This window comes from Marmota monax, unplaced genomic scaffold (genome assembly GCF_021218885.2).
Source record: "Marmota monax isolate L192 unplaced genomic scaffold, Marmota_monax_Labrador192_F-V1.1 WCK01_AAM20220418_F8-fsc00121, whole genome shotgun sequence".
Classification (NCBI taxonomy): domain Eukaryota; kingdom Metazoa; phylum Chordata; class Mammalia; order Rodentia; family Sciuridae; genus Marmota; species Marmota monax.
Window position 1 is genome coordinate 423,282 of NW_026693351.1, and position 20,061 is coordinate 443,342.

The 20,061-nt window shown below is 40.2% G+C and overlaps 1 protein-coding gene across 21 annotated transcripts in view; it reads left to right on the forward strand.

Moving 5' to 3' along the window:
* Clasp1 (cytoplasmic linker associated protein 1) overlaps positions 1-20,061 on the forward strand; it is a 271,318-nt gene that overhangs the window by 21,295 nt on the left and 229,962 nt on the right. For all 21 annotated transcript variants that reach the window (XM_058583242.1, XM_058583244.1, XM_058583243.1 and 18 more), the window contains exon 2: positions 12,421-12,900. In XM_058583242.1, coding sequence (XP_058439225.1) covers positions 12,706-12,900 — 195 coding nt within the window. In that variant the 5' untranslated portion in view covers positions 12,421-12,705. The remainder of the gene's footprint in view (positions 1-12,420; positions 12,901-20,061) is intronic.

Sequence of the window (20,061 nt, forward strand, 5' to 3'; positions counted from 1 at the left end):
ATCAGAGGAATCGAATGAGAGTCTAGAAATAAATTTTCAACAAGAGTGCAAGTATGTTTTAGTGGGGAAGGAGTAGATTTTTCAATAGATGGTGATGAGACAAGTGGATATCCACATGCAAAATAATTAATTTGGATCACTCTCTCACTCATGTATACACCTTAACCCAGACTTGATTCATAGACCTAAATGTAAAATCTGCAACTATAAAATTTTAAGAAGCAAACAGATGTAAATCTGTGCCCTTAGATTAGGGAGAAGTTAGTTACCTTTTCACAAATAGTGGTTTCTGAGGTATGACACCTAAGAAGAAAAGAAATAAATTGTTTTTTAAAAAATATTTATTCTTAAGTTTTGAGTGGTCAAATATCTTCATTTTACATATATGTGGTGCTGAGGATCAAACTCAGGGCCTCGTGCATGCTAGGCGAGCACTCTACCACTGAGCCACAACACCAGCCCCACAGATTGGTTTTTGATCCAGATTAAAAACTTTGTTTCAAGTGATATCTTCAACAGAATGAAATCATTCTACAGAATGAGTAAATATTTGCCAATCATGTATCTATAAAGGATTTTTATCCAGAATATATTAAAAACTCGTCAATTAGAGAGTTACATAACCCAATTAAAAATGAGCAAAAGATTTGATTACCCATTTCTCCAAAGAAGATTCACCATGCCCATGAAAAGAAGCTCTGTATCTTTAGTCCTTAAGGAAAGGCAAATCAAAACCACAATGAAATACCACTGCATACCCACTAGGATGGCTTTAATGAAAAAGAGGGGTGGTAACAAGTGTTGATGAGTTGTTCCGGGATGAATATTCATAGTGGCATTATTTGTAGTAGCCAAAATGTGGAAATAATCCGCATATCTACCAACAGATAAACATAAACGATATGTGGATCTATCCAATGGAGTGTTATTTAGCCACAGGAGTGAATGTACTACAATATGGAAACAAAGTGCTAAGTGAAAGATACCAAACATGAAAGACGACATATTTTATTGCTCCATTTTTATGCAGTATCCAAAATAGACCAATCCATTGAAGCAGAGAGTAGATTATTTGTTTTCATGGGTTTGGGGAAAGACGGGAGGGAGTGATTGCTAAAGGATATGGGGTGTCATTTTGAGGTGATAGAAATGTTCTGAAATTAGTGGTGATGGTTGTGCCACTTTGTGAATATAATAAAACTGCTGGATTTAGGGTGAATTTAATGGTATGTGATAATGAGGTAAAGCTATTATAGAAAATCATGTTAAGTTGTTGTTGAGGCGCAGAGATCTGATTTTCATTAGCATAGTAAACAGGGGGGGAAAATGCTATTTGGCCAAGGCTGTGAAGCTCTAAATGAAGTTCCCTCTAAGACGCAACAGAAGTACAGTGTTGGTAGATGGAAATGTAAATTCCCTCTCCAGAGGAGCCAGCCACACCCTGTCTGTGATGCTGCCTTTCTTTCTCCCTAACCAGCTGGTTCTCTGCCAGGATCTCTAATCTCAAGGGAGGCCCTTCTCTGGGAAGCTGTAATCTGCATTATTTATTCTCTCCTTTCTAGGGTTAACTGCCTTGGTTATGTAACAAATTAGTATTGTGATGTTGACATCAGCCCTGTGTATATGTTCTAATATTTTGCACTGAGAGAAGTCAGCATTGTATAAAAAGTCTTTTTTGTTTTCAGTTGATTTTTTGATTAATAAAACTAACATTATTAAATAACCAGCCTGATGCATGTAAATTATCATTCTTAAAGAAAATATGAAAAGAAATTATTAAATAGGACAGAAATCATTCCCAAACTTATTACTGTTCTTCAATATTTTACATGATTTGTTTTTTTGTAAGTTTGGCATACATAGGCTAGATCATGCATATCATGTCATGTGAATGATTTAATAAAATTTCACATCCTATTTTATTTAGTTAAAAATTTATTATAATTATTTTGATATCTTTTTGCATATAAATATTACAGTCCTTTTGAATAAATTAAACAAAGTTTTAACAAATTATGAACAATTTCAAACACGTATAAAAGCAAAGAGATAGTGTAACAAACCTTCATGGACCTATCATGGAATGTCAGCTATTCCCAGTGCATGTCCATCTTGTTTCATCTTTGAGGGAGTTTTGAGAAGTAGGAAAAAAATAGAAGTTTTTTTTTTTTTAACCAAGGATTGAACTTACAGGTGCTGGATGACTGAGACATATTCCCAAATCTTTTTATTTATTTAATTATTTATTTTAATTTAATTAAAAAAATTTTTTTTTGTTGTTTCTTTCTACAAAGCCTGGGGCTTGAGGCGTGCTTGGACCTTCATCAGGGTATGTGCAGACAGGAGGCTGGTGACACAACCTGGCCAAGAAGGGAAACTACTGGGGGGGATCTCTCAGAGAGGTGAGGTGATCACCATGATGTCAGAGGACATCATTAGCCATACCATGTGGGGTGAGGAAGGTATCAGAGAGGTAAGGGCACACCACAGTGGTTTTCACCAGGCTCTTAGCACCTGCATGGAGGCCACGTGTTTGGAAATGCACTGGAGAGGGAACGGATGAAGAGCACTGCTGGCCAGTGGGCTCCCTCTCCACCCTGGTTTCACATCTGACTCCATCCCTACCATCTACCCCCTTCTACCATTTGGAAACGGCTTTGGCATAACAAACAGAGAGAGTAAAATAAATTAACATTCTAATATTCACATGTAATGGGGGAACAGAGAACACCTAAAATTATCCTCCACCTCAACTCCCCAGCCCTCCCTTTCCTCTTCCCCCTAAACTATCATCCAACCAGATAGAAAAATAAAGTTTTAATTTAAATAAGGTTTTTACAAAACTAACAGAGTGGAGTAGGGAAAGAGCAGGGAATTCAGGGAGCTGTAGGAGTGGGATAGAGAGGAGCCTTTTTATTTTTTAGTTTGAGACAGGGTCTTGCTAAGTTGCTGAGGCTGGCCTTGAACTTGTCATTCTCCTGCCTCAGCCTCCTAAGTCGTTGGGATTATAGGAATGTGCCACCATACCTGGCTGAATCAATTTTATTTAATATATGTCTGCCAGTAAATGAGGCAAAGGAAGGTAAATGATTACATGCCTTTACAGTCTCCTGCTTCTGCAGTTCAGAGATGATTAGTAGTATCCTGCAAGGCCAAAGTGCTATTGGCCTTTGGTTCTAGAGATTAAGTGTTCACTTTCTCTGTCCAGTCTTCTGCTTCATGCCTGACTGGTGATTTTCAGACTTTTAAAAGAACATTTCCAGACTTTTTAGTGCTTAGTGTAACAGAACACTGCGCTAGTAGAATTTCTCTCTCGTGAGTAGAGATGGTTAAAGGAACTTGAGTAGGTACAACCAGAGAAGTAGCAGGAAGGCCTGATCCTTGGTTTTCCCAGGAGTGGGGAATTTTACAAGAAAGAAGCGGTGGTCCACTTTGGAATGCTGTTGAGAGGTGGAGTTGGTGAAGTGTAGAGAAATATTCCTAGGATTTGCCAACATGGCATTCCCTGAGGATCCTGCAAGAGCATCTCCCAGCTGTGTAGTGTCCATGGTACCAGATCAGAGGGTTCAAGAGGGACCAGGAAATGCATCAGTGGAGCTGGCTAGTGTAGACAGGGTTTAAGGAAGTTTCACTGTTAACACTGTTATTGATGAAAAGCTCAAGGGAGGCTTTTTTTTTTTTTGGTGGTGGTGCTGGGGATTGAACCCAGGGCCTCACACATGCCACACAAGTGCTATACTACTGAGCAACTACATTCCCAAGCCCTTTTACAATTTTACTTTGAAACAACTCTTACTAAGTTGCTCAGACTGACTTCAAACCTCGGATCCTCCTGTCTTGGCCTCCCGAGTAACTGGGATTAGAGGTATGTGTCGCTGGACCCATTCTTTGTAATTTAGAGGACTTTTACAAGCTGCTGGTAATGAGCCAGTGGAGGAGGAGAGATTGCTGATGTTGAGAACAGATGACTGGAAGGGTGAAGGTTGAAGGTCTGAGGAGTCAGAAAGGAGGGGAATGACATCATCCAGTTATCTGTTGAAAGTGTCAAAGCCACTAGAAAAATGGCACAGTGCGGGACCAGGCTAGGGTGAGTCTGCACTGGAGGGGGAGGGACCTGGGGGGGGGCGCATCTCATGGTACCGCATTCCCTCCTTGTAGTTCCCAGTAGAGCCAAGGCTGGCTTCCCTCAAGTGGCATTTCATCTCCCTTCAGGGCCACCTACAGCACTTCTACACACTTTGTGATTTAGGACTTGCCACCTTGTGCTTTTGTCTTCATATAGGCTGCAGCCTCCTTGAGGGTCTGGACCATGTCTTCCTCCTGTGGTTTCTAGTAGTTAATCTAGTACAGCATCTGTCACACCTGTCACTGAGAGACCGTGAGTGGGACTGTGGGAGGGAGAAAGAGAAGGAAAGAGCAGAAGAAACCGGGAGTGAGAGCAGCCGCTACCTGCTGGCAGAGCCTGGCAGTGTGCATTTCTTTATTTTAGACCATATTGTAATCATTACAAAAATTGTCTGATGCAGAAAGGATTGTCTTATTAATGGAAACATGTTGCTTTTAACTTAGTGTGAATAAATTTTGCTAATCTCTGGCTTTCAAAGTTGGCTTTTTAAGTATCGTAACTGTTTCCCACATATTTTTCCAGGGAGATTTTCAATATGGTTATTGGTGCTGGTAATTTAAATTGTAGTTCTTGGTATTTTGATATGAAATATTATTTTACAAGAGCTTTGTGAGCCTTAACTTAGTACTTCTGATGCCCCACATTGCTGTAGCTCTTTTTTTTAATATTTATTTTTTAGTCGTAGTTGGACACAATACCTTTGTTTTATTTATTTATTTTTATGTGGTGCTGAGGATCAAACCCGGAGTCTTGCATGTACTAGGCGAGCACTCTACCGCTGAGCCACAACCCCAGCCCTTGTAGCTCTTAAAAAAAAGGGGGGGGGGCTGGGGATGTGGCTTAAGCGGTAATGCACTCGCCTGGCATGCATGGGGCACTGGGTTTGATCCTCAGCACCACATAAAAATAAAATAAAGATGTTGTGTTCATCGAAAACTGAAAATAAATATTAAAAAAATTTTCTCTCTCTCTCTCTCTCTTTCTAAAAAAAAAAAAAAAAAAGACTGAGGCTACAGCTCAATAGTAGAGTACATGCCTTGCATGTGCAAGGCCCTGGGTTCAGTTGGAAACCAACCTTTATGAGCTTCATTTCCTTATCTTCAAATAGGGAATAATAATGCCCATCCTATAGATATCTTACTGCATCTGCCTTACACTTCTTTCCATGAGTTCCCACTTCTCTATTTTGCTGATGCAGTTTTTCCTAAGTGCCATAACTAATATTTCCTATCTATAATTTAAGGGAAAGCTTAGGCTGAATTTTGTTTATGCAGATTTTTTTGGAAGGTACCTGAGATTGACCCAGGAGCACTTAACCACTAAGCCACATCCCTTGCCCTTTTTACTGTTTTATTTTGAGACAGGACCTTGCTAAGTTGCTTAGGGCCTCACCAAACTGCTGGGGCTTGTTTTGAACTTACATCCCCCTGCCTCAGCCTCCTGAGCCACTGGGATTACCAGCATGCGTCATCATTCTGGTTTGTTTATATAGTTTTGACTTTGTCATTCTAGGCCTTCTTAATCTCTCTCTTCTCTGAATTTCCACAATACTTATTTATGCTTCTTATTTGGCAGGTACAGTATTCTACTGGTGAAATCTACTATATACATTCTGTGATTGTGTTGAATCCTTACAATGAAGCTTCTTGTGAGTGTATGTCTTATCTTTAAGTAGGTTGAAAATTCTTTCAGCTGGACTGTAGTTATTTCTTTTGTATCTTTTTTACTGAGATATGATTTTTGATAAGTTGATGAATAAATAAAAGTTATTGTGATATTCGACTGGTAGAAGATAAACAGATGATGCAAACATATTTACCCTATCCACTTATTCATTCTACTGAATACATATATGCAGTGTTGAACATGACATAATATTTTGCAGTTCCTGTTAACAGGTAGAATGAATTTATTTCCTCATACTTTTTCTTAAAAAAATTTTTATTAGAGCTTTATAGTTATATACAGTACTTGGGTTCATCATGACAAACTCATATACGCATGGATTTCACTTCATGATCACCCCTTTTCCTCTTCCTTTTTCCCGTCTTGTCCTCCCTCCCCTCTCCAGTCTCCTTCCCCTCTTCTACTAGACTTCCTTTCACTTGTCTGTTAATTTATGTTTGGTTGGTTCTTTATGTTATCCTATCTTTCCCTTTCCCTGTTCTTTATTTACCCTAGCTGCTGCATATGAGAAAAATTTGACCTGTGAGTTTCTGAGTTTGGCTTATTTCACTTAGCATGATATTCTCCATTTCCATCATTTACCAGCAAATGCCATTTCATATGTGTGTGTGTGTGTGTGTGTGTGTGTACTGGGGATTGAACCCAGGGGTACTTAACCACTGAGCTATGTCCCCAGCCCTTTTTTATATTTTATTTAGAGGCAGGATCTCATTGAGTTACTGAGGGCCTTACTAAGTTGCTGAGGCTGGCTTTGAACTCATGATCCTCCTGCCTCAGCCTCCCAGGCCACAGGGATTACAGGTATATACCACCTTGCCCAGCCTTAATTTCCTATTTTTTTATGGCTGAGTAGAACTCCATTGTATGTATGTGTGTGTGTATGTATATATATATACACACACACACACACACACACACCACAATTTTGTAATCTCTTCATCTATTGATGGGCATCTGGGTTGATTCCATAATTTAGCTATTGTGAATTATGCTATTATAAGCATCGAGGTGGCTGTATTGCTGTAATATGTTGATTTTAAATCTTTTGGGAGAATTCCAAGGAGTGGGATAGCCAGGTATGTGGTGGTACCATCCCTAGTTTTTTGTTCCTCACATTTTTAATCAGACCTGGCCTTGTGACTTGTTTTGACCAGAGGTAATGTGCAGGATCTGGATCCTAGGCCTTGAGAGGCCTACCAGCTTCCCCTTTGGCCGTCTTGGAGTGATAGCTCCTGTGTAATCAAGTCTAGGCTGTGTGTTGAATGGCTAGAGATTCTCAGTGGAGAGAGGTCTAGCCAACAACAGCATCAGTTCCCTAGACATGTGAATGATGCCGTCATAGACCCCAGCCATAATCAACTGCCAGGTGACTGTAGCCACAGAATGCTCCCAGGTCAGACTAGTACAGAAATCTCCTAGCTGAGCCCAGCCATCTCATAGACTCAGAAATAGTGATCACTGTTTTAAGTTGCCAAGTAAAAATGAAAATGTTCCTACTTCTAACTTCTTTTGTGAATTACTCTGTAGTACATTAAGAAGTTACAGAGCTTATAGTTGGTTTTGTCCCCTCACCCTCAATGCCCCATTGTTAATAGTTCTTTATTAATGGTGTACCTAAGGGCCGCAGGAAAGATATGGTAATTAAGGAGATGGAGATAGGAGCTGTTTTTAGAAAAATGCCCTGTGTAAATCTTTCCATCCTGATCTTGTCTAGGGCACATAGAGACAATATTCTTCCCAAAGTCATCCAGGAAGTGGCAGAGCGGAGAACAGAAGCCAGAATTTTTAACTTTATTGCTCTTTTTATTTCACTAAGCTAGCTATCTTATCTGCCATATTATTGTTGATGCTGGTAATTTTTAACATCTTCCTGTTGGCCTGCAGCAGAGTTAGGCTGTTGTTTTGTAAAGGTTCCTTGGTTAATTTCTATTTTTAAGGTTGCTATAAAGGAGAGTGATTAGGCCATGATCTTGAGGTTTTATTAGTTTGTACCTAAAAATGAAGATAAGTGGCAGGGAAAAGTTGAGATGCTTGGAACTTAACTCCTGTAGTAGAGGCAGAGAATGTTGGCCTGGCAAATGAAAGGATCTCATGCAGTTGCCATTGGATTTGAAAGGAATTGAGACATTTTCCAGAAGTACCTGAAATGTGTCTCTTTTCCCAGGTAACCAGTGCAATGCCTTTGTGCTCTATAGCCGTCATAGAGGATCTTGCTAAAGGAGAAAAGTTACTCTGATAAATAAAGAAGGAAAAGTGGTGCTTTGCTATTTTAACCTCATTTATCCTTTCATAACTTTATTATGTCTCTCTTGTATTTTTGGAAAATGTGTAAAAATGTGTTTTTCTTTTCTTTTTTTTTTTTTTAGCAATACATTCTGAGTAGCTTCTAATGTCACCATTGCTCTAAGTCTCTGTGTATAGTACACTTGAATAATAATGACAGAGCAGACTGTCAGATTGTGAACAGGGCTGCATTTATCCATAAGCTCACTGAGGGCAGAGACTGATTCTGTATTCCAGCACCTTCCATTATGTCTTCCATATGAGAACTTCAGCTTTTATTTAGCTTCAACACAGTCACCTCCATGATGCCAGTTGTGGGATGATTTCAGACCTCATTTTCCTTGTTTCACTCTTCCTAGTGGAGAGTCTGGTCAAGATGTGGGTTCTTCTCTTAACTCCTCTTCCTCCCCTACATCTTCTTGTCCTTCTTTTTTTCCAACTCCTCCTCCTCCTTTTCTTTCTTGTTTGTTTTCTCAGTTTTATGTATTTTCAAATATGAAGTTTTTATAGATTTTGCTATATGATGTTTTGCCTGTATTTTTGTATGGTTTTGATTTCTGTTTTTTTGATTTAATTGTAAATGCTTAGGAAACTTTTCCTGGGGAATACAGGAAGGAGAACACATACAATACTTATTTTCTTGGGAAGCTAAATATCTTTCTAAAGGATACACAGGAGACTAATGATATTTCCTTTCAGAGATGGAAGCTAGGTGTCTGGGAGCCAGGGGCCAGTACTCTTATATCTTGGGTATTTGGACTCTGTGATTACTATTCCTTGAATATCTTTGAAAGTAGAGGTGGAGAAAACACTAAAAGCATGGGGAAAAGATACCCCAAAACCCAGTTAGGTAAGAATAAATGCTGAAGAGGATGACTAGACATTCACCAACAGTAACACTATTAATGCCATTTTTTTTCTTTTTAATGAGAGAGAGAGAGAGAGAGAGAGAGAGAGAGAGATTGGAAAGACCCAGTCCGCTTAATACCTGAAGCTTCCAGTCTTTTTCATTCTTTGTACATATGAGTTTGTGACTTACTTTTGAGTGTGTTAACCTTTTATTGTATAATTACTTTCTAGAAGCATATTTGTTGGAAATCCTGTACATTCCTTGAAAGGGACGTTTTCTCATATGTATTTAAAAAGCCACAGTGGAGAGGCTTGAAGGCACCTAGTGTTTGCTTAAGGAGTGAAGGCTCTGCTCTCTGGCCTGTGGCTCCTGGCTCAGCAGTGTGGCCTGCTTTCCCTGAGTCAGAACAGAACTAGGCCAGATTTCTAATAATAAGGGTTTGAGGGTGGAGTAAGGAGACACATGGCCAGGTAACCTTGGAAAATTACTCAGCCTTACTTTACTTCAGTTTCTTCATCTATAAAGTAGGGAAGTTAACACCTGCTTTGTAGAGTTGGTTGATGAATCAGAAGTAATATGCAGAAACCGCCTAGCACAGAACCTGATACTTCATGGAGACGCTTAAAAATGGCATTAGTAGTGTTACTGTTGGTGAATGTCTGTTGATTTTAGGCCCCTTGGAGGAGTGAAAAATGTGAGATTCTTTTCATTGCAATGGAAGATAACTTTTTAGGGGAAGAAGGAGTAAGAGTTATGCTATTGTGTAACAAATCACCACAAACTTAGTGCTTGACACAACAAAGAAATGTTGTTTCTCATGGTTCTATGGTTTGGCTGGGTGTTCTCTGCTTGTTTCCTTAGGATTTATTTGTGATGGTGTTGTCTGATGATGACTAGAACAGCTAGATGGCCCCAGATGGCCTTGGGAACATGTCTGATAGTCACTGTTGGTTGGAGCTATTGGTTCTGCTCCATATGGCCCCTCTTGCTCTAGTTGCTAGACCAGCTTCCTATAACATGGCAGTCCCAGGGAGCATTTAAGAGGGCCAGCTCTAGGGATTGCTGATGAGCTTCTGCCTGCTTCACAGGGTCAGCCCCAAGTCTCTGTGGGAGAGGACTTAGGCTTCACCTGGGTTGGAGAGGAGTAGCAAAGAATTTGTGGGCCATTTTTTTTATCTGCCTCTACTATCTACTTGACATTTATTTATTTAGGCTAATTTTGGGCACAGAAAGAAAAGGTTCTATTGGTTACTCCAGTTTGCCTATATCATTGATACCTTCTTTAGTCTAATATAAAAAGCTCATGAAGGAACTGGAGGAATTGTTTGGACCACAAATTGGAAGAAAATTAATAACTACTTTTATGTGTTTGAGGATCTTCCCTCTGAAAGAGGGCCTACTCCCAGGGTGTGGAAATGACTGGAAGATAGATACCTCCTCAGTTTAAGGAAGAATTTTTCCGTGAGATAGTATCTTATTAAGTGTCTTTCCTCTTCACCCCATTGCACGTACAAAGGCAGGGGCTTAGAAGATGGATAGCCACATGTTTTTTACTTTATTTTATTTTTTTGGTACCAGAGATTGAACCCAGGGGCACTTAACCACCGAGCCACACCCCCAGCCCTATTTTATTTGTTTATTTATGCATTCATTCATTTATTCATTCATTCATTTTTATTTAGAGACAGGGTCCCGCTGAGTTGTTTAGGGCCTTGCTAAGTTCCTGAAGCTGGCTTTGAATTCATGATCTTCCTGCCTCAGCCGCCTGAGGCATATGCTATTGTGCCCAGGGACATGCTGGGATTTTGAAGGAGGGCTTTCCTCATTTTGTGATTTGTCTTATGATTCCTGTTGACATCAAAAGTCTTTGATTCTAGCCAGCTGCAGTGGCACATGCCTGTAAACCCAGTGATTTAGGAGGCTGAGGCAAGAGGATCGCAAGTACAAAGTCAGTCAGCCTCAATAATTTAGTGAGGCCCTAAGCAACCAAGTGAGACCCTGTCTCAAAATAAAAAAATAAAAAGGGCTGGGATGTGGCTGAGTAGTTAAGCACCACTGGGTTCAATCCCTGATACCAAACAAAATCAAACCAAACCAATCCAAAACAAGTCTATTATTCTGCATGGTGTGGTAGCGCATGCAAGTTCAAGACCAGTCTGGCAATTTAGCAAGACTCTGTCTCAAAAATTAAAATGGGCTGGAGATGCAATTCAGTGGTAAAGTGCCCTTGGGTTCAACCTCTAGTACTCAAAACAGAACAATGATTCTATGATTTGGGTAGTGTATCATCCTTTTAATGTTGAGCTTAGACATATGATGGGATTAGAAAGGGAGAGAACCACTGTCAGATTGAAAGAGTTCCGCTACACAGAATTTTAAATGTACTTGCCACATTATATGCTAAAAGCTATGAAAGTTGATATTTTCTGTTGGTATGAAGCTACATTCCTGTTTCATATTTTGTCAGGGAGGTGCTGCATCTTGAAGATGGGTTTCCTATGGGTCTTCTTATGTTAAAATGAAAGGAATCAAATAATTTTAGGAGAGAAGAAATTGAATTAAGAAATGTGTGTGCAGAATTGTACTAGCTGCTTGCTATAGGTTACTGGATAGATTGTATAATACATCTAGTTAAAACTGTTTTGGAGTGCTGGGGGTTCGCTCAATGGTAGAGAGCTTGTCTAGCATGCACAAGGTTCTGGATTTGATCCCCAGCACTGGGGGAAAAAAAATCCACAGTTTTGTTACTTCTCCCTTATCATGCGTTTTGCATTGTCCAAACATGATTTTGGGATCCGAGTTTATAACAAAACACCAGACCCAAATGGTGCTGCTGTCAACTGAGAATACTGTGTCAGTAACTGATCAGAACTTGCACCTGTGTCCTTTTTTCCTTTCTTCTCTCTTTTCTTTTTGTGGGGAGGAGGCAGCAGGGGTTTCTTCTCCCCCCATTGTAAAGGTGCTGAGCAAGAAGTGTGATGTAAGTGTGCTGCCTTTTGCTTTGGTTAATTTAACCGAGCTGGCGACTTTGATCAGTGGTGTGTCGTCTATGGAGCCTGTCCCATTTCTGGTACTTAGTTTTTTGGAAGACTCAGAGGAATGCCATAAGCTGGGGCATTTACAGTGATTCAGACACAGAGTAATGTTAGGTTTTTGGTGGGGAGCAAAATTAAGCTACAAATAAACAAAGCAGAAGCTTGCTTTCCTGACTAGTGCATTTACAAGCTGGGAGATTGTGAAAAATATCAACCTACCAACTGTGTGGCTTGTTGGCTCTTTTCTTTGGGCTTCAATGTTCTTCCTGATAAAAATAATAATTATATTACTCCAATATGGTTGCCAAGTGTTCATGCTTTGCACTCCTCATGTGATTATAAATGGTTCTACAGCATGAATTGCTTTGTCCTTGATTTAGTGTTTTACAACATTGAGCGTTATGTTATCTGTGCTAATTTGTTGTTCTCTTACTTTTCAGAATGGACTGCTGAATTATGAAGTATTTCAGACCCAGTAGCAGAACATCACTCAGCCACTCACTCCTTTATCTCCTACTAGTTATTTAAATTGGACTTTTAATATCCTACCAGCTGCTCTTCAGACACACATGGTGCATTGTTACCATTCCCCGGATTGCATCTTTGAAACACAAGCTCTTAGTAACCTTCAGCAAACAAAGAGGCAACCTCCCGGGTCCGTCTACCGGGAGGGAGTCATCCTGACTGCCCTCTAGCTTTTGCTGGATCTGGATTTGAATTCCACCATGGAGCCTCGAATGGAGTCCTGCCTGGCTCAGGTGTTGCAAAAGGATGTGGGGAAACGACTGCAGGTTGGCCAAGAACTTATAGACTATTTCTCAGATAAACAGAAGTCTGCTGACCTTGAGCATGACCAGACCATGTTAGATAAGCTTGTGGATGGGCTCGCTACCTCTTGGGTGAACTCTAGTAATTACAAGGTAAGCTGTGCTATAGAAGGAAGGTACTCTTGAAGGTGGCTGGGCTGCCTTGGTGGATCAGAATTGGTCTCTAAAAAAATATCCTTTGTGAGCAATCAGCATGATTCCTGAACTTCGAATAAGACAGTCATGCAGGTTGTGGCTTTTGAAAACTGGATTCCAGAGCAAGTAGAGTTTTCTCTGATTTTTTTTTTTTTTTTTGGTTGAAGATCAAAAAATTCTTGTCTAAGCTCTTTGAGAAAAGGCCAAGTGAAGAGATAAGGAGAGGCTTTTATGTGTACAAGCATTTGTAGTCTTGACATTAAAATGTATTTTGTGTTTTGCAGTGAATGAGTCATGAGACCTTGGTGAGTGGCTCTTCACGACTAACAGGTGTCTTCACTGATTTTTCTCTTGGGGATCAAGTTGAAAATAGGATGTGGAGCATTTTACCTCTGGTCACTGTTTTGAAGTCTGCTGGGTACTTGGCCAGAAATAGAATGGGTTGTCAAGGACTCTTGATCCATGTGAAATGGCACAGAAGACATCCTTCAGGTCTAAAGATTAAGGCTCTTCATGTGTCCTTGAGGATGGAGGTAGAGGTCGGCATCAAATGAGTTGTGAAGGTTGATCATTATGCCAGTCAAAGAGCTATCATGAATGGAAACTAGACAAGACTTGAAGTGGGGAAGTGGTGTTCTCCCTCTGCCCCCTCTTCCACCTATCCCCTTACTCCACACACTCTCTTTCAGTTTACAGAGGAGGTGGCCTACTTGGAACCAGGCTCAGATGGAAGGAGGATCGAGAATTTGTGTGACTGCTAATAGGTGCAATAGGCATTGTAAAAGGGATTTAGAGAAACCAAATCTTTGGTGCTTTTGTTAATTGACACAGTCTTATGAAATTGTTTTGGACTTATAAGCCAAGATTCCTTTATTTGCTCTAGCGTACACTATTTCCCAAATACGTTAAACCTCTTGTTTAAAAGCAGAGAAGCTTTAGACCTGCTAAGCTTCTACCTAGGGTCCTAATATTTCATTTAAAACTGAATATAAAATTTATCCTACCTGTTTTTGGAAGCTTAGCTAAATTTCATTTTTTTTTTTTAATCCATTAGCTGAAGTAATGAGCATTTTTCCTGACTCAGCACTGGTGCTGGATGGTAGGAGTGTTAAAAATGAGAGGTCAGAAGAGAGTCTAGTTGTTACATTTTTGAGGTCAGTGAAGTCACCTTCTCTCTGTTTGAATTATAGCTCCACTACTTTATTCGTGTGCATATTAAGATCCTTTTGGCTGAGAATAACTAAAAACAGACTCAGGAAACTTAAAATCACTATGAAGAAATTTAGTATTTCAGATAAGCCCAGCTCTTTCAGTAGTTGAGGCGAAGTCTAGGGAAGCAGAGTACTTTTAAGAGTGTCTTCTACATGGGAAGAAACCTTTCTTAGAAGCTTCCATGTGGCTGTGGGAAGGAGGGAGGGTACTTGAATGTACAGACTCTTGTGAGGAAGAAGGAGGTTGATGATGGTATTGGGGTAACATGGATGCTTATTAATAGAGTCAGCTTCACTGTGGGTACCTTCTCCATGCTCAGTTCCCCATCTATAATATTGGACAAGTTAATATGAGCCTTAAATAAGGGAGTGAATATAAAGTTACCACATGCCTGCCACGTGCACAACATTTGGGTGTTAGTGGTTGTGAACTCTCAGCCAATGGGCAGGATTGGTACACAGAACAAAATTATGGTGGGTCCAATACAATAAAACAAGAAGAACATAATGAAAAACCAAGGAGTGACACCCTGCCTAGAGTTATTTGGGATTTTGAGGATTGGGTACTTTTTCCAGAATATCATTGGCAGGGTGACAGAGAAGTAAAAGATTAAGATTTGACTTGTTGAGAAGTAACTCTTAAGCAAAGACAGTTTTTTGTGAAGTCAAATCAGGAACGCAGGGTTTGCTACGAACTCTCTTGTAACCGTGGACAGTTCGGTGAACCTGCTTGTTCAGTACAGATGTTAGGTGAGATGATCTCTTAGGAGCCCTCAAGTTCTAATATGACTTACCACAGATGGTTTTGCAGTCAGGAGCATGTCCTGTGGTTCTTATGTCACACAGTGCTGAGTAGCCCCGGTCTCTAGGTTCTCCAGGTGTGGAGACAGCCTGTCGTGTTCCCAACCACAGCCAGGCCTGGAACGGTAGGTGCCTTCAAGTACTGGTTACGTGAGTGGACCCAGGAACCCACACTATTCATCAAGTATTGCTGGTTGCTTTCTTGAAACTTTGGAAACGTTTCTTTTGGGCTCCTCCCATTTTTCCTCTTAATTGTAGATCAGGATTTCTCACTCATTCTGAGGTACATTTTAAGCTTTGTTCAGTGTTTTTAAACAGTGCGAATAGAAGGAATTAGCTTTATATTAACAAAACTTTGAGGCTGTGCTTCTTGATTTCTTTTTTTTAAATTAAGGACTAAAGAGAGAATAAGAGGAGAGAGGTGAAGTAATTTTGGCTTTCTAAAGCAATATACTCTGTGTATTATTCCTTAACAGGGAAGGTAGATGAATGCCAGCCCAGTGTCTTATTTGACAAAATATTTGGCTGTAGCCTGAATAACTTTACATTTGAGTATTTATTAACATGATAGACAAATTTGTGTGTGGTATTAATTATGACTTAATAGCTACCATTTATTCCTTGCTTATGCATAAGACATTTTATCTGGCTCATCTCATTTAGTCTGTATGACACCCCTGCAGGGCAGCTCGTGGTATTCTAATATCATACATGAAGTAACAGAGGCCCAGAAATAGGAAGTAATTTCTACTAGTGATTATGGAGTTGGGATTTAAATATAGGTCTCTCTGACTTCCTAGCCAGTCCTCTTTCATAAGAACAGGGGTCAGCAAACTTTTCTCAAAGGCCAGATAGGTAAATATTAGGTCTTGTGGGCCATATAGTTTATTCTTGTAAATATTCAACCAGTTTGGGCCCTTTTATCATAAAAGCAGCAACAGAGAATATATAAATGGATGGATGTGGCAGTGCTCCGATGATTTACAGCCTCTTTGGTCCTGCACTAGAACATTGAGCACCTTGTACCTCTGCAGTAAGCACTTTTTCTTCAGTGGTGGGAATCATTAGTGATTCATCTGGGAGAAGAATAGTAAGGCCAATAATTTGCTTCTAATTTGGGAATGGTGGGGGCATTAGTTTAGAGTTTGTTTTTGGACCCCTTTATATATATTGCCTTTCTTAGCTTTCTCACTCAGACTTCATTGGGAGTCATATTGAATTCTGTTAACTTACCACTGATAATCTAGTGAACTAGCCTTGGACTCTCTTGCAGTAGAAGTCATGTTGGGGGTTGAGGAATTGGTAATTCCTCACACATACATTCCTCACACTCATACTCCAGAATACCACCAGCGCCACACCACCGGAGTGCGATTACAGTGACTGCGGGAACCTGGAAGGAGACAAGAGACTTTTCATTCATAAGGCTTTTTTTAGATTATGTGAAAATCAAAAATAAAAATACACTCCCACCCTCATAAATTTGAATATGGCTGTCCTTAATAATCTGGACTCCTCTTTTTTGTTTTCCTTGATTTAAAACTTGAAGAAGGGGAAAGATAGTGAGGTAGATTCCCGCACTGCCCTCCAGCCATCCTGTTTATCCCTCCTCCCTCTTTCTTTGGGTAAAAGGAATGAAAAGTTCAAGAGTAACCTGTTCTGGAGGCGCAGCCTGGGCTGTGGTACCTGGAGGGAATTGAGAGGCTGAGCAGCTTTCCCAGTCATCCTGACAACTTTATTATTGCCCTCAGCGTTGTAACTTGCAGCCTTATACCCTCACCAGAGTGAGCATTCATACCTTGATGACTCAGTGGGTACAGAGTTGCCTAATGGGGGCCCCCAGTACTTTTGTGAATATAGTCCTACCTGTCTTCTCTGCAGTTCCCAAATCCCAAAAGCTCTGAAAGCCCAGTGTTTTTCATAACTCATTTGTCATTTGATCTGAAGTGAACTGGTACAAGACTATTGATAGCCTTTATTTACCTGCTTAAGGTACTGTTTTACTGCAAAAAATATTAATATATTTGATTGTGGGTGCTGACCCTGATTCTGTTCAAGGGGTTATATACACAGATCTTCCCAACACCCCCAAAATCTGTTATCAGAACACTTTGGTCTCTAGAGTTTTTGATATGTGATTATGGACCTGCATTTAACACTATAGAATAATAATGATTTAATACTATGGAATAATAATGTCCTAGCCTGTGGCCAGGACACATTGACTGTGTACTACTTTAAATTACCAGATACAGTGGGTATTGTTATTTCCATTTTATAGATGAGAAGACCAGGCTCCAAGAAGTCAGGTAACTTGTTCAAGGTGATAGAACTAGTAAAAAAGATTTCTGGGACTTGAACCAGGTCTTTAAGCAACACCCAAATTTAACCACTTACATGTGCCAGTCTGTACCAGGAGCTCAGTGTACAGTGGGGAAGATGAACACATCTCTGCCTTGACACGAAACAGTCGGTGCTTAGGCTGTTTAGGGTTGTTGAATCTGATATGTGTGGACTTATTCCTATGCACGTTAGTTTGGAGGCCCATGCCATACTGCTTTGAATCTGAAATTTATGGGTTCTTGATTAATCTAGAGCTTCCACTGTCTCTGTCCTGAAGGATCTGTGGTTTGATTAGATGGATAACTAAGGCAGATGTGCACAACTACACAACATAAAACAGGAAAGGATTCAGTTTTATTGCATTGCAGTGTATGCCGCAGTCTGGCTGGGCACAATTCACGAGCCACTTGTCAAGCAGAAATGAACTTTATTTTTAGAACACACACACACACACAGGCAGCACCACAGGAGCTCTTCAGGAATTCCCTCAGAGCCTAACTGCCACCACCGGCTCAGGTGAGCCTCTCAACGCCCCCCCCCCCTCCTCCTGCTCTTGAGGCCGATTGGCTGGGTCGTGTGGGCGGAGCCAAAAGAGTCCCCCAATGACCAGCTCAGTGGTCTGAAAGGGTGGGGAAATAGCCCAATGAGCATCACCGCAGAGGAGCCAATCAGCTGGCAGCTGGAAGTTTGCTGGGGCCATGGTGAGCCAATCAGCTGGAAGTTTGCTGGGGCCCCTTGGCTGTGGCTCTCAACAAGTGTATATAATAAACCTCAGTGTGAAAATGAAAAAACATTAAGGCGAGCTTAGTTAGAAAGGCCTTGACGGAAAGGTAGGAAAATAGGGCTATGAAGAATCCAAAGGAATAAGTGGCAAAGAATTCTGAGCAGACTCTCTTCTTTTTCTGTTCCTTGTTCTGTGGGCTGTGCTATCTCTGTAGACTGTAGAGGGTTAGTCTCTTCTGAGCATCTTTACAGAGCATAGTGTTGCCCCTGGATCAGTGCATTTATGGACAGAAGGGGAATGTGTTGACAGATAAGGGAGGTTCCTTTCATTTTCCTTGCCTATCTCCCAACCTTGGCTTTCATTGAGGCTTTCATTTCCCCTCTAGTGTCCTTGAGATGAAAGCCAGAAAAGATTATTGGATTCAGATTAGGTGACTTCTGTTTCCCTTCCTGGCAGTCTGCTCCCTGCTGCCGCCAAGTGACACATCCTTTCAAAAGCTGTCCACTCTTCCCAGGTTTTCCTTGCAGTGTTGTCGTGTTGGCGGCTGGAGGTGAATTTCTCAGGTGTAATTTAAAAAGACATGCTTCTGTTGTAAATAGAAAAACTACAGAGAACAGCACTAAAGCAAGAGCAAAAACCTTGACAATTGGTTATTTCAAGAAAATTTATGTGAATTGTCAAGCAAAAATGTGTCCCTGATATATGTAATTAATGGCATTTCTTACTACATATGTTTTTATATATATGCAAGGATAACAGACTATTGCAAATCAGATTTGAGTGGGAACAGACTGGATTACCATCCTGGCTCTGTACTTTTTCTCTAATGTATTTCCTCATCTGTAAAATGGGTCTTATGATAACCTTCTCCATAGTTATCTTGAGGATTCTCTATGCCCCTGTTTACAAGGTGCCAGCATTGTGCTCTGTAGGTAGCAAGAAGTCAGAAAAAGGAAGTCTTTGAAGACATTATGTAAATACTGGGGCCAGTGATAGTGAGATCCATAGAAAATTAACTTTTATGTGGGACTGAGGTTGCATGCTTCCCTGTAGCCCTGCCAGTGAGCCTTGCCGGGAACAGAGGCCTCAGATCTTCTGTACCGAGATATCAATCCTTGAGTTGTGCAGTGTTAATAATAAAGTCCCTGAGCAGAGCAGCAGCTGGCTGGGAATTCTATGAAGGGTGAGTTTAAAGCCTACTATTATAAATGAATCCATTGAGGACCACTGCTTTAGGAGGATTTCACTTGTTCTTTTTATTTTTAACATACATTTATATATTGTGTTGCTTCAGAAAACTAAAATTTAAATAAGGTTATAGATAATAGAAGAAATCATAAATTGAACGTCAAACAAAAAAGAAACAGCTGGGGTGAGAACATGGCGCCAACAATGAGGCTGATGAGTACAAGACAGCAAGTGTTTACTAATAGCTCACATTTATTAGGCACTCATTATGTTCCAGACACTGTGAAGTGCTTGTGGGCATTGCCTCCCTTAATCATGATATAGGTGCCATCTGATAAGCCCTGTGATTACTCACATTCTTGAGCTGGGGAAACTGCCCAAGAGAAGTGGAGAAAAAGCTTGAGGTTATGACTAGAAGGTGTCATTGCCAGGATATTAATTTGAATAGTCTGACTTTAGAGACCTTCTTTGAAGCAATATACAATACTTTTCTTTATAATTTTGCAGCAATATTAATATTCCTATTGTATAGAGCATGAAGAAAAGGGCATAAGGACATTATGATTATGTCCTGCTTGAGAACCAACTCATTTTATGCTCCAACAAATAAAAAAAAATTAGGATAAATGTATTTAAATAGTTCTTTTTTTTTTTTTGGTCTTAGTAGAATCGTGACTATTTTTACTATTTAAACTTTCTATTTTCGAATATATGAGACCCTACAAGAAAATGTCAAAAAACTGTACAAGTGCTGGGGTTGTGGCTCAATGGTAGAGCGCTTGCCTAGCATGTGTGAGGCACTGGGTTCGATTCTCAGCAATGTATGTAAGTAAGTAAAAACAAAAATAAAAT